Source organism: Neofelis nebulosa, chromosome 9, assembly GCF_028018385.1.
Source record: "Neofelis nebulosa isolate mNeoNeb1 chromosome 9, mNeoNeb1.pri, whole genome shotgun sequence".
Classification (NCBI taxonomy): Eukaryota; Metazoa; Chordata; class Mammalia; order Carnivora; family Felidae; genus Neofelis; species Neofelis nebulosa.
In genome coordinates this window covers 11,515,362-11,531,387 of record NC_080790.1, presented here as the reverse complement: position 1 = coordinate 11,531,387, position 16,026 = coordinate 11,515,362, and the positions used below count along the sequence as shown (strand labels likewise).

The window sequence follows — 16,026 nt, the reverse complement described above, 5'->3', positions numbered from 1 at the left end:
ACAAGAGAGGAGAAGAGAATTCTAGAACCTGGGTACATACTTGCCAAACAAGACCATGAAGAGATTTAATGACAACGGATACAGAAAGTTAGGTCTGTGGTTACAGAAAGTAGACAATAATTGCATTTGGAAATCGTCATAATGAGCAAAATGAAAAGAATCTAATGCATTTATTCATTGAGATGTATTTCTGAAATAATATAAAGCTTCTGCAAAGATTTTTATGACCACTCTTCATTATCACTGGTGATTGATCATAGCAGGGGCCTCTTTGGAAACAAGGCATTAGTAGGGAGTGGAGGGGACCTGTCTGCTGTAACCCCCCATCCAACTGTGCTCAGATAAACCCTGCATAGTGTTGGGAATGGACAAGAACCTAAGAATTACAATGTTTTTTTTTTCTTTAGCCCATTTTTTATTGCAAATCCAAGAAATTAGGAAGAAGGGAAAAACAGAAGAAAATCAGGCTGCATGTTTTCAGTGCTTTTCCTTCTCCCCACTGTCGTCTGTGTCTTAGTGTCTCTGCTTAGGCATTCCCACTAAATTGGCCATGGGCCTCTCTGAGAAGACTACAGTGACGTGTTATCCATCACCCTTCTGTACTCATCCTGCATGGAGCTCCCTTAGTGCATCCTAAATTCCAGAGGCGAGTAGGTCAGGTTTCAGTGTAAAGATTCTTCATCCCGAATGGATCCGTGAGGACTGCAGCTAGAACGGGGGCTCCCCACCTGCAGACTGGCTTTGCTGCACACACGCACCCACGCACACCCCTGACGCACACACTCACACCCCACACACACACTCACACACACCCTTGACACAGTCTCACACACACACACGCACCCACGCACATCCCTGATGCACACTCACACCCCCCACACACGCTCACACACGCCCTTGACACATAGTCTCACACGCGCGCACACACACACGCACGCACCCACGCACACCCCTGACACACATACTCACACCCCCCCACACGCTCACACACATCCTTGACACATAGTCTCACACGCACACACACACGCATGCACCCACGCACACCCCTGACGCACACACTCACACCCCCCCACACGCTCACACACGCCCTTGACACATAGTCTCACACGCACACACACACGCACCCACGCACACCCCTGACACACATACTCACACCCCCACACACGCTCACACACACCCTTGACACAGTCTCACACGCACACACACACACACGCACCCACGCACACCCCTGACGCACACACTCACACCCCCCACACACGCTCACACACGCCCTTGACACATAGTCTCACACGCACACACACGCACGCACCCACGCACACCCTTGACACACATACTCACACCCCCACACACGCTCACACACACCCTTGACACATAGTGTCACACACACGCACCCACGCACATCCCTGACGCACACACTCACACCCCCCACACACGCTCACACACGCCCTTGACACATAGCCTCACGCACACACACACACCCACACACACCCACGCACACCCCTGACGCACACTCACACCCCCCACACACGCTCACACACGCCCTTGACACATAGTCTCACACGCGCACACACACGCACGCACCCACGCACACCCCTGACACACATACTCACACCCCCCCACACGCTCACACACATCCTTGACACATAGTCTCACACGCACACACACACGCATGCACCCACGCACACCCCTGACGCACACACTCACACCCCCCCACACGCTCACACACGCCCTTGACACATAGTCTCACACGCACGCACACACGCACCCACGAACACCCCTGACACATACTCACACCCCCACACACGCTCACACACACCCTTGACACATAGTCTCACACGCACACACGCACCCACGCACACCCCTGACGCACACACTCACACCCCCCACACACGCTCACACACGCCCTTGACACATAGTCTCACACGCACACACACGCACGCACCCACGCACACCCTTGACACACATACTCACACCCCCACACACGCTCACACACACCCTTGACACATAGTGTCACACACACACACACACGCACCCACGCACATCCCTGACGCACACACTCACACCCCCCACACACGCTCACACACGCCCTTGACACATAGCCTCACGCGCACACACACACACCCACGCACACCCCTGATGCACACACTCACACCCCCCACACACGCTCACACACGCCCTTGACACATAGTCTCACGCGCACACACACACACGCACGCACCCACGCACACCCCTGACACACATACTCACACCCCCCCACACGCTCACACACATCCTTGACACATAGTCTCACACGCACACACACGCATGCACCCACGCACACCCCTGACGCACACACACCCCCCCACACGCTCACACACGCCCTTGACACATAGTCTCACACGCACGCACACACGCACCCACGCACACCCCTGACACACATACTCACACCCCCACACACGCTCACACACACCCTTGACACATAGTCTCACGCACACACACACACACGCACCCACGCACACCCCTGACGCACACACTCACACCCCCCACACACGCTCACACACGCCCTTGACACATAGTCTCACACACACACACACGCACGCACCCACGCACACCCTTGACACACATACTCACACCCCCACACACGCTCACACACACCCTTGACACATAGTGTCACACACACACACACACGCACCCACGCACATCCCTGACGCACACACTCACACCCCCCACACACGCTCACACACGCCCTTGACACAGTCTCACACGCACACACACGCACGCACCCACGCACACCCCTGACGCACACACTCACACCCCCCACACACGCTCACACACGCCCTTGACACATAGTCTCACACGCACACACACGCACGCACCCACGCACACCCCTGACACACATACTCACACCCACACACACGCTCACACACACCCTTGACACATAGTGTCACACACACACACGCACCCACGCACATCCCTGACACACACACTCACACCCCCCACACACGCTCACACACGCCCTTGACACATAGCCTCACGTGCACACACACACCCACACACACCCACGCACACCCCTGACGCACACACTCACACCCCACACACACGCTCACACACGCCCTTGACACATAGTCTCACACGCACACGCCCTTGACACATAGTCTCACACGCACACACACACACGCACCCACGCACACCCCTGACGCACACACTCACACCCCCCACACACGCTCACACACGCCCTTGACACATAGTCTCACACGCACACACACACACACGCACCCACACACACCCCTGACACACATACACCCCCACACACGCTCACACACACCCTTGACACATAGTGTCACACACACGCACCCGCGCACACCCCTGACGCACACACTCACACCCCTCACACATGCTCACATACACCCTTGACACATAGTCTCACAGGCACACACAAACGCATGCACCCACGCACACCCCTGATGCACACACTCACACCCCTACACACGCTCACACACGCCCTTGACACATAGTCTCACACGCACACACACACCCACGCACACCCACGCACACCCCTGACGCACACACACCCCCCACACACGCTCACACACGCCCTTGACACATAGTCTCACACGCACACACACACACACGCACCCACGCACACCCCTGACACACACACTCACACCCCCCCACACGCTCACACACACCCTTGACACATAGTCTCACACGCACACACACACACACCCCTGACACACACTCATACACACACATATATTCTCTCTCTCTCTCACACACACACACACACACACACACACACACACACACGCACACCCTCTACCACTGGCTATCACAGTAAGAAACCAAGTGGGAACACTGCAACACCCAAGTCATTTGTAAATGGTGCTGAGTTACCTCCATAACACTTCCATGTCATGTGCAGCATTGGGCTAAAGCCCTGTGGTTGTGAAATAGCCCTTCAGACTGTGGGTGGTTTGTCTGGGGTTGTGATGATGACACCCAAAACCTCAGTGGCCTTCAGATCCACAAATCAAAACTGGAGATGTCAGTTGCTGAGGTGACTTACTTACCGACCACTGAGGCTCTTACCTGGGGGAGGTTGGTAATGGCACTTAACTGTAATTCCCTGCACTGAGGTTGAGTTTTTACATTAGGCCAACCCATCTGTGACCTTAAAATGTGTTCATGGAAATGCTGAGTATCGTCAGACCTTGTGCATCCTCCCAAGAGCTGAAGTTTGGCAGGGTTTTCCAGTTTTTAAAAATTTTTAACTTTTTTATTTTGAGATAATTTTAAATTCGCATTCAATTGGAAGAAATAGTACAGCGGGATCTCTTGTACCCTTCACATGGTTTCCCTTGATGGTAGCATGTTGCATAGCTGTAGTGCAATGTTCTGATTCAATCTCTGGATCTTATTCAGATGGCAGTGGTTTTACAGGCACTCACTTGGGTGTGAAGTCCTGTGCAATATTGTCCCATGGAGATTTGTGTCACCACCACTACGGTCAAGACACAGAGCAGTTGCATCCCAGGGATCTCTTGTGGGGGGGACCCTTTGTGGCCACAGCCACCTTCTCCCTCCCCCACATGCTCCCCCCCGCCCCCAGCAACCTGTGACAACTACTGATCTGTTCTCCATCTCTGTCACTTTGTCACTTCAAGAATGCTCTATAAATGAAATAAGAACTTAGCTGTAGTTCATCATTGCTCTCCCAGCACCATTAAAAGGTCATGTGACCCTTCTCTAAGGGCAGAGTTTCAGTAGGCCTTTTTACAGGACTCCTGACTAGCTGTCTTTATTCTGTCTTATTAAATTTTTTTTCTATTTTAAATCATATGTGGTATTGCAATGAAAAACATAATAACGTTTGCTTTTGTGTTTGTTTTTATTTTGCTATTCACTCTGTCCATTAGTAGAGGGCCTGGGTTCATTAGTAACTTCAGTTTCTCCCTTGTGGTTATTGACAGTAGTTCCTGTTGACATTAAAAGACAAAACCAAGGGACTCCGCTGGTGGGCAGCCGCGCCTGCCCAGCACGTGGATCCACGTGGGAAAACAGCGCCACGTGCTTGCTGTTGGCATGTGTTACTTCACTATTGGTTATAAGAGGCTGACAGCTTTACAGGTGTTTACAGCTCAGCGGGTGATGCGTTAAGTGCTGATGCCAGAGATTGGACCGCATTTCTTCATTTCCTTCTCGAAGCTTTTCTGAAATTGCACGCCTCTAGTGTTCAGCATGTAACCTCTTACAAATGGCCAGCAGCCTCTTTCCTGGAGCAAGAAAAAGTCTTTCTTAGAGCTTATATTGTCGATGAATAATTAAAACCCCGGCGTGGTGCAGATCTTCCTCAGCTAACCATGGGCTTACGTCCCAATAAATCCATCGCATTGGGAATATCGTGAGTCAAAAGTGCACTTACGGCACTTAACCTACCAAATACTGGAGCTTAGCCTCACCTGCCTCACATGTGCTCGGAGCACTTCTGTTAGCGAACAGTCGGGCAAAACCATGTAACACAAAGCCTGCTTTATAACGAAGTATGAATGTGTCATATAATTTATTGAAGACTGTCCTGAAAGTGAGAAACGGAACGGCCATCCGGGTGCAGAAGATGTGTCAGCATATTGGTTGTTGACCCTCGTGGTCGTGTGGCTCACAGGGAGCCGCGGCCGCTGCCACCACCCAGCACCATGAGAGAGGATCATACTGCATATTACTAGCCCAGGAAAAGATGCAGCATCAAAGTGGTGCTTCTACTGAATGTGTATCGCTTTTGCACCACTGTGAAGTCAAAAAATTGTAAGAGTGTTGTGAGTCAGGGGCCGTCGGTATGGACTGCTGGATTCCCTCGTCCATCAGCCCCAGTGAGATTCGAGCTCACCTCCAAAACTTTCTTCTCTCCAAGAAGAATCTTCCTGCTGCTGTGTTCGAATCTCGTCTCTGGAGTATTTTCCACTGGGAAAGTCAGTCACTCGCTCATTTCCTCAGAGTAAGCAGACATCGATCGCTAAGAGTTCTGTATACCGAAACCCCCCGTTTCATAATTCCGGACTTGTGGTAGCTTTGCTCGTCACTCCTTCCTCCTCGTCAGTGCTGCTCACTGCCTCTGCCCGGCCTCCATCCTGGGGCCCGTCCTGGACTGCAGTGCCTAGTGAAAGAAGAATTCAAGGGGTGACAGATGAGGGGTTACAGACCTTGTCACCTAATTAAGCATTCCTCTCTGAAGCTAGTGACAACCAGTGTCTTTCCAGTACTGGCTCTTTTCCCGACATCGTTACGGGCACATCCTCACCTTATCTTCTTACTCATCTTGTGAAAAGATGGCATTCTAGTTTCACAGATGGAAACACACACCCAGAGGTCATACAGCTAGGAACAGCTGGAGCTGAAATTTAAACTGTAGATCCAGTGTTCAAAGCCTGTAATGCTGCTTGCATTCATGTGACGAGGCAGGCTGTCTTATCCTGGAAACGGGTTGTCTCTGCCGAGAAATGAAATTGCTAAGAGCATCTCGAATCATATTAGCTCTGAGCTGGTCTAATAAGTGGCCCACTATAGGGCTTCCTTTTTCAAACCCACTAGGAAACCTGGGTCTTGGCTGAGCACTGCTGGGGGCCGAGAGCTTACCACCTCCCGGGGTGCTCTCGGCCATTTTTTGATAAACCTCATAGTAAGAGAGCACCTCTGGATTGGGATTGAAAGCTGCACCTTTGCCTTGAACATGTTGATCTTGGCCCTGCCCGATGGAGTTGCTCAGGATTAGATGCCTCCATGGACAGTCCTTCACATATTTAGCATTGGTGACTCTGAGCCTCTTCTGTCTTGCCTTGAAGGCACTGGAGCCCACAGACGTTACTTACACTGCACTGTGTCTAGATTGGAGGAGGGAGAGCCTTAAAGATGCTCAGGAAAACACGTTTGGATTAACATTGTTATGCAAAACCAAGAAACCTTCTTCCTTTCTTTGTCTCCTCTTATCTCTATCCAGGCTTCCAACTAGTCCCTCCCTGATGAGAGTCTGTTCCACCCTGAAGAGCTCTCAATACTGCCTTCTCACAGTTCTCAGCTGAATGCCTCTGGTGACAGGCAGCTCACTCCCTGTCAGTTAATCTATTCGATTTCTAGGCCTCATTGGTGGTTGATTGACTTACTTAGTGTGAGCAGATGTGCTAAGCATCCATTGTGCTAGCCGGTTAGTGTGTGTAGTTGTGAGGAATGGGCAGGATGTTTGTGAAGATAAAATAAAATCACATCCTCTGTTTAAAGGAATGATATGGAGATTCATATGTGAAATAACAGCACAAGAAACGAAGGTAGGAACAGGGTAAGTACAAAGTGTGGAACCGGCAAAACTCAGGGCCCACGATGCAGTGTTTGCTGTGGTCATAGAAGCGATCAGACTCGGCTTTTCAAAGATTCTCTCTCAATGTTAGAGCAGAAGTTCGATGATTTGCCCTAATTTTGGTTTCAGAAGAGGCATACTGTGAAATCCCATGCTAGGAGAGGCTGGTATTTATGCTGAGAAGTGGAGTCTGAATATCTTTCAAATAAACAGAAAACAAAAGAAACCCTGCAGGCATTTTCCTTACCCGAGTATACACTCGTGCTGCCCTTTTATTTTTCTGCCCTTGCAGTTGATGTTTAATAACTTTTATTAGTAGCAGTATATGTAAAAATGAGACAGGTACCCTGTCCTCCAGCAAACAGTGAAATAATAGTACATAATCTTCTGCAGAATTATTGGAATGAGGCCCCGCATACATTTCAGGTACCTACCGAATTTCAGCTTACCTCATCACTATAATTACTCTTAGTTTTGTATAGATCCATAAAGTCAGAGACTTTAATTCAGAGAAAGTTCATTACCTGTTGTTGAAACTGGAATTAAGAAGGTAACATTTTAATGGCTTGGAAGATGATAGCACTTTGTGCTTTAATAGATTTATTTCGCAAGATCTGCAAAGTTTCTTTTATTCTCAAAAATTAATTACTGACAGAAGAAACAATCAGTGACCAAGATGGCAAGCATTTAGTCATTTTATGATAGATGTATGTCCTCTCCTTCTGGAACATGCATCATGCCTGGTTTGTCTGACTGTAACAACTTCGGCCATTTACTGCACTTGAACTCTGCACCAGGCTTTGTGTTAGGCAGTTAAAAACATAGATTATCACAACCCGCAGAGATAGTCTGAGGTCTACGGGTCTGGGGCTCAGAGAGATTGTCCTTAACAGGGTCACACAGCTGTCCAGCAAAGAAACCAGGATTGGAAATTAGTCTCTAGCCCAAAGTCTGTCTTCTCTTCCCAAGACCAGACTGCCTCTTACTCGAATTCAGAGTTATTTGATCAGAGGAATTAAATCAGCTGATCCTCCTGGACTTGTCTCATATTTATTTCCAACATCCAGCTGAGTCCAGAAATGACAGAACATATTTTTTTCCTCAAGCTCTAAAAGCACCAATCAAGCAAATGTCAGGAATGTGTGATTTTCCACAGACTGTATACCAAAATAATTCTTGATCAATTAAAAAGTTACATATTTTTAAAAGTCAGTAAAATGTGTGTGTGTGTGTGTGTGTGTGTGTGTGTGTGTATCAGATCCTTTGAGGAATTCTACTAAAACTTTTAATATTTAAAGCAATAGAAAAAAATCATAAACGAACAGTTTGTTTCCTGACATAAAAATGTAAAAATTCTGTAAAACAAATAATAAAAACAGAATAGCAAACAGATTAGAATGTTTACTACACCTAAAATCAGGGTCGATAATTTAAGTTCTAGAACTCACAGAAAGCATTTACATAAAAAAAATTGATTTTTGGTATTTCGATAATATCAGACATTTAAAAACAACAGAAATATCTGTAGCAGGAGAAGGTATATAACTGTTCTCTCTATTCAGTAGACTATTTTGTAGCCATTGCAATCTTTAAGAATGAAAACTGTGTAAAAGCACTTACGAATCTTTTAATATATTGTGAATGAAGTAGACCACAAAATCTCTGCACGTGGAGAATTACTAGAGAGGAAAGGAGGGAAGTCATTTTCCTGTGGGATCCACATATAGAGGATTTGTTTTTTCAAACTATTTCCACCTTTTCTTTTTTTCTTGATTTGAAAAAGGAAAATACACTGGGTTAGAATGAGGGATGGGTGGCTACCAGACTTGTAGTACTTTGTTAGTCAAAAACAAGAAAAATGGAGAAAAGCTGAAGCTCAACACATTAAGCGGGCAGCTCGGAATGTGGCCGTCACGCTTGGGAAGGTCTGGGGCACCGCTGGGCACCCTGCCAGACTGAGGACAGTGACTCAGTCTGGCCTTGGCGCCCCCGCGGCAGGAGGCCTGGTGTGGGACCTTGGCCAATCCATTTCTTCTCTGACCCTCAGGCCCCTCTTCTTTAAGATGCAGTTGTTGGAATGAGTCCTCACAAAGGCCATCCTTCTTTCTGTGTTCTTTCTCTATTTTGTCCCAAATGTGCACAGTATAAGTGTCTACACGGTATTTCCTGTGTGCGTGACAATTACAAAGTATGCTCTGACCATTCTGTACCTTTTGCAAAGGGCCAGAGCCAGGTGCAAGGTCAGAGAAAGGAAATAGAACAAAGGCAGCCACTCCCATTTTCTCAGGACCTGATTACCAGAAGCTAAACCAGAATTTCCCCCTAGGCCTTGGCCGGGACACCGCAGAGCTCAGTGGAGGTCAGCAACATCTGAGTGGGCCAGGGCCCAAGGGGAATCATTGTATTTCATTTCTGTGACTTCTGCCTTGGGCTTGCTTGCTTGCTTGCTTTCTATTAATGTTTTATTATTTATATTTGAAAGAGCAAGCATGAGCGAGGGAGGGGCAGAGAGGGAGACAGAGGATCCAAAGCAGGCTCTGTCCTGAGAGTGCAGAGCCCAGTGCAGGGCTGGAACTCAGGAACCATGAGATCATGATGTGAGCCGAAGTCCGACACTTAACCGACAGAGCCACCCAGGCACCCCTTCTGTTTTCTTAGCCAAGGGAGTGGACCGAGAGCTTTGAGAGGGTCGGTGCTTGGCCGCCCGCCCCTGACCCCAACCTGGCCAGCAGGAAACCGATTTCGAGGATGTCCTCGCCCTGGAGAGAAGCAAACAGAAGAGAGGGATAAGAGGAGCAGTAACTGTAAGCATTGACAGAACCCCTGTCTCTTCCTCAAGCTGGAAAAATCCATCACTCCCTTTCTAGGAGTCTTTCAGACCCCCAAAGGAAGGGTTCGTGAGGAAACAGAGAGAATAATAAAGGTGTCCTAGCCTTGAAGACTTATTCAGGGCAGCGGAGAATGTATTGCCCTGCAGTGTTTGGATTCTGAGTCTTTTATCTGTCTATTTTATCAAGCATTTGCCTGTAGCATCCTGGCACACATTTGTTCCCTCCTAGAGGGCTGGGTGCAGGGATTCTTTGTTTTTAAGGGTGAACCAAAAAATCACACAGTAACTCAGATGCCCTATGTGCGTGCGTGCACATGCGCTCAGGAAAGCAGTAGTGTTCAAGGAAAGGGTGAGAGGTTTAGGGTTACTCATTCTTGGATTCATCCTACAAGTCTTGCTGAGCCCCCAGCTGTGGCCAACACTGTTCTGGCCATGGGGGATGCGGGGATAAACAAGGAAGACGAGATCGTTGCTCTGGAGGTAAACCAATAATACGCAAGTAGTCAAGGATGAGGGCTCATTGTCCAGCTCACCGTTCAGCAGCCACGTGACATTGGGCACATTGACTTTGACCTCACTGAACTGGCTTCTTCATCCATCAAATGAGATTGTAACTGTCTTGCAAGGATGCTTTAAGGTTGAGACTGAGTGCTCACTGGCACGTGGATGGCCCTCAGCAAATGGAAGACACTGTGACAGCAGGGGCAGCACTCACATGGGGTCAAGACTCCTGTTTCCTAGCTCTGAAGAAGAGAGGGAGGGAAGCTGGAAGGAAAGAAGAGACACAGAACCCATAAGCAGACCCCAGTGGAGAGTGCTCACCGGTCTTCTACAGCCCTTTCCTTTCCCACCATCCCACCTCTACAAACAAAAACCAGCAAGAGATGCTAAATTGAGCTCAACCTAAGTGTCTTCCTGAGTCCGAAGTGGATGAGCTGCATGTGCTCGTATTGACAAAAGCACGAGGCCCGGGGTTTGCAAGAGACTCTTCAGTCCTGGAATCTGGCTCTGTTCAGATGCTCTGCTGGGATAGCGCTCTTAGGGTGTACTTGCGCCATTGACAAAAGTGTGACAGCATTCAATGATGCGGGTTCGTCCAGCCATGTAACAACAGTTGATTAAACTGGATGGATGCTGGGAGAGGAGGATAAAGCCTCTGTGCCCTCAAGAAGCCCCCAGTCTGGCAAGGGAGCCAGACCTACAAATTACTCCCGTGGAAGAACGTCTGTAAGGAAGGAGGAATCAGCTTAGGTGAGAGACGTAGGGAAAATGTCACCCAGGAGATGGCCTTGAAACTGACGTTGCAGTTGGTTTTAAAGGATCACTAAGTTGCAGGAAAGATTGATGCTCTCTGACAGCGGGCGGTGACTCTCATTCTCAGAACAGCTCTTGCTTTCATTCTTGCAGTCCGTAGATGCAGTTGACCTCGTCTTCAGTAGCGTTTCCTCCTTGTCACAGAACATGCAGGACGAGCACACTGTGAACAGTTGTATAACATAGTTGGTCCAAACATTAGTTCATTGGCTTTGAAATGCCACATTATTCCTGTGGTCCCTACAACCAAAATTGCTAAAAATGCTCAGTGACATTAGGAAGGACTGTCCTGAAGCTGTTTTATGACAGCCCCATGTAAATGAGGAGCTCCGGATTTTGACGTGCGACGAGCGTTGACTTGATTCCTTATAGAAAAAAATGTGGAAATAATAGAAAATAGAAAAGCGTATGCTAAGTGTCAACCCTGTCGAAAACCATACAGAGACTAAGCAGAGAAGACCAGGGAGGAAACACAGAGGATATCCGAGCTGAAAGAGCCTGTAAAACAGGCCACATAACATTGGTCTCCAAAATACAAAAATGTCTTAAAAAGGTAAGTTGGGTACTGAGCTTTCTAGAGGCTTAAGCAAGAATGACCTAAAGCCTTCCTGTCCGTCTTCCTAGTTACATCAGTGGGGTTGATGGATATATTTTCTCAGTGGAGTAAAAAACAGGTTTTTCTGTTGTAGAAAGAACTGTTTGCCTGGGCCTCTACATACAGCAGAGGTTTGGGGTTAAAGAAAATGGGCCGTGGCGAAGCACCAACGAGATGGTAACTGTGGTTGTTGAAAGCCTGGGCTCTGAAGTCGAGACTGGCCTGAATTCAGCTTCCGGCCTGGCCGCATGACTTGCCACGATGTGTGCCAGTGTTCTTACCCCTCCTTTCCCTGATCCGTGACTTCCAGGGCTGATGGGGACACAGTTGGCAGTTTCTGGCCCTCGGTGTTTGGTAGCTGTGGCAGCGGCTCAGGGCTCTTGGCACGTGGCTGTGTCTGCTGCTGCCGGGGAACCGTGTCTGTGGTCCCGTGTGTGTGTGAGCTCAGGCTCGCGCCCCCGTGTGTGCTCTTTGGCGTGAGCGCCGTGAACCCTGGTGAAGGGTGCAGGATAACGAAAGCGGGAAGAAAGGCGGTGTGGAGCAGCCAGTGGGGGGTGTGCGTGATGAGTTCTCTGGCAGGAAGAAGTGAGCAGGGCCCCTCTCATGTTTTGCCTGTCTCATTTCTTGAAGGTGAATGACTCCAACTGCGACCAAGAACTTCTTTCCCTGCTCCTGGACGCCAGGCTGCTGGCCAAGTGCATCTCTACTCCCTTCTACCCGCGAATCATCGAGCACCTCTTGGCCAGCCCGCAGCAGGGGCCCTGGGATGCGGAGGGGCTGGCCAGACACCTGCGAGAGGCCGGCCACGGAGCCGAAGCTGGGTCGCTCCTTCTGGCCGTGCGGGGGACGCACCGGGCCTTGCGAACCTTCAACGCGGCGCTCAGCGCGGGAGAGCACTGGGTGTGAGTCCGGTCCGGGCCTGTGTGGTCGAGGTTTCTCAGCCACCCAGTGGGAAGGAACCCCAAAGCCAAATGCTGTTCCATGGGCCACGTGTGCACCTGCTGATCGTTCTCAGTGGTTCCAAAAATGCAAATAAAGCTGTATATAAGTGATGAGTGTCGTGTACACGTTTTCTTTCTGGCCGTGACCGGTTAACGTACTTTCTTCTTGACTAAGAGACTCGACTCCTCACCCTTTATTCAGAACCGTCTTTTCTGGATAGAATACAGCGAATAAAGACATTTGGACGTGGAGGTGGGTAGGGCTGCGCTAGAAACGGAGTGTGTGTGGGACGGTCACTGGTTGGAGCAGATGTCCTGGGACGGAGGAGGAATGCCTCAAGTTAGTTATGCAACTTTGGGCAAAGTTCTCTACTCCCTGAACCTTAGTCGACCATGTGTAAAATGAGAGTTGTGTTATGCGCAGGGTTGTTGAGTTTTTTTGTTTTTTGTTTTTTTTTTAATTTACATCCAAATTAGTTAGCATATACTGCAACAGTGATTTCAGGAGTAGATTCCTTAATGCCCCTTACCCATTTAGCCCATTCCCCCTCCCACCATCCCTCCAGTAACCCTCTGTTTGTTCTCCATATTTAAGAGTCTCTTCTGTTTTGTCCCCCTCCCTGCTTTTATATTATTTTTGCTTCCCTTCCCTTGTGTTCATCTGTTTTGTCTCTTAAAGCCCTCGTATGAGTCCTCATATGATATTTGTCTTTCTCTGACTAATTTCCCTTAGCATAATACCCTCTGGTTCCATCCACGTAGTTGCAAATGGCAAGATTTCAATCTTTTTGATTGTCAAGTAATACTGCATTGTATAGATATATCACATCTTCTTTATCTATTCATCCATCGATGGACATTTGGGCTTTCTCCATACTTTGGCTATTGTTGATAGTGCTGCTATAAACATTGGGTGCATGTGCCCCTTCAAAACAGCACATCTATATCCCTTGGATATAGTGCAGTTGCTGGGTCATAGGGTAGTTCTATTTTTAATGTTTTGAAGAACCTCCATACTGTTTTCCAGAGTGGCTGCACCAGCTTGCATTCCCACCAGCAGTGCAAGAGATCCTCTTTCTCCGCATCCTCGCCAACATTTGTTGTTGCCTGAGTTGTTAATGTTAGACATTCTGACAGGTGTGGGGTGGTATCTCATTGTGGTTTTGATTTGTATTTCCCTGATGATGAGTGATGGTGAGCATTTTTCATGTGTCAGTTAGCCACCTGGATGTCTTCTTTGGAGAAGTGTCTATTCATGTCTTTTGCCCATTTCTTCACTGGATTATTTGTTTTTTGGGTGTTGAGTTTGATAAGTTCTTTATAGATTTTGGATGCTAACCCTTTATCTGATATGTCATTTGCAAATATCTTCTCCCATTCCATTGGTTGCCTTTTAGTTTTGCCAATTGTTTCCTTCGCTGTGCAGAAGCTTTTTATTTTGTTGAGGTCCCAATAGTTCATTTTTGCTTTTGTTTCCCTTCCCTCTGGAGATGTGTTGAGTAAGAAGTTGCTGCAGCCAAGATAAAAGAGGCTTTTGCCTGCTTTCTCCTCAAGGATTTTGATGGCTTCCTGTCTTACATTTAGGTCTTTCATCCATGTTGAGTTCATTGTTGTGTATGGTATAAGAAAGTGGTCCAGGTTCATTCTTCCGCATGTCGCTGTCCAGTTTTCCCAGCACCACTTGCTGAACAGACTATCTTTATTCAATTGGATATGCTTTCCTGCTTTGTCAAAGATTAGTTGGCCATACATTTGTGGGTCCAATTTTGGGTTCTCTCTTCTGTTCCATTGATCTGAGTGTCTGTTTTTGTGCCAAGGGTTGTTGAGTTATGTGAGGTTGTGTGCTTTAGGTTCTGTGAGATACATAGTGGGGGCCCAAGAACTGTTACCCTCACTCATCATGTTATAGTATGTGAATCATGATTTTGAGGCCACAGCCAGATCAACCCGAGCATATGAGATGCCTACTGCATTAGGGGTCCCCATACTTACACCATCACTGTACTAAGGTTGGCACATTTGCATGTCTGTGACACCTAGATAACCAGGTGGGTGGGCTAACTGGTGTGCACATTTTTCCTAGTGAGGGGATCTCTAATTTTCATAGAGCTGATCATAGCAAATAGCAAAGGTGTGGATGGCAACACACTCAGGAAAACCCGCACAGAAGGGGTGTTTCCCGTGCAGGGGGATAAGGATCCCCATAAATGACTCCCTGGCACTTGCTTCCGCTGTAGAAGTGGGTGCTTGAAGGTGGAGGCTTGGTATGGAAGTTCTGGACTTTGCGCTTGTGACCGCCTCACACCAGATTCAAGCCACAGCAACTCGGTGACCAGCGGACCAGGTGAGGCCCCATCTGACGCACACTGGTCATTACCCCAACTCCAAAGAAGTGCGTGGCAGGAGGGAAGGTGGGAGGTGGCCGTGTGTTAATAAGAAGGTTTAACTTAGACAGATGGGATGATGTTATATAGGATAATCCTTTGTTATAAGGAAAAATTTTTGATTAATTTGAAAAGGTAACCGATGGATCGTTTCTGTATTGCTCTGTCAAAGCCTGTGGGCTGCATGTAATGTGGCTCAGTGTGGGTCTCGGCGTGTGGCATACCGGGGCAGCCTAGTCTCCACATCTCCCCACACTGTCACCAGTGTCCTACCTGGTTGGGCACGCACTCTAAGAATAATGTCGCTTTACCTTAAACTCTCTACCATTGTCCTCATCATTGGCTTCATCTCATTTCTCCTCCTGTGGATGTAGCCACAGAGTCCTCTAACAACAACAAAAAGTTTTCATCATTGGATGAGATTTATTGGCTTAATAGCCCACTCCCCTGACTCCTGACCTGTTGTCTACCCCAGCACTGAGTTCCTTGTCCAAACCTTTGGTAGCACCTGGAATTTGGGAATGGCTTACACAAGCCTCTGAAATGCTTCAAAGGAAAGGGGTCAACATTTTTCTCCCCAGTTAGGGAACACCTGTCCAGAGAGATCCACGAGGCCAAACAGGCCTTCCTAGAACTCT

The 16,026-nt window shown here is 48.4% G+C and overlaps 1 protein-coding gene across 3 annotated transcripts in view; it reads left to right on the top strand.

Moving 5' to 3' along the window:
• Nucleotides 1-13,115, top strand: part of NBAS (NBAS subunit of NRZ tethering complex) — a 333,323-nt gene extending 320,208 nt beyond the window's left edge. For all 3 annotated transcript variants that reach the window (XM_058682573.1, XM_058682572.1, XM_058682571.1), the window contains one exon: nt 12,694-13,115. In XM_058682573.1, coding sequence (XP_058538556.1) covers nt 12,694-12,969 — 276 coding nt within the window. In that variant the 3' untranslated portion in view covers nt 12,970-13,115. The remainder of the gene's footprint in view (nt 1-12,693) is intronic.
• Nucleotides 13,116-16,026: the final 2,911 nt, after the last annotated feature.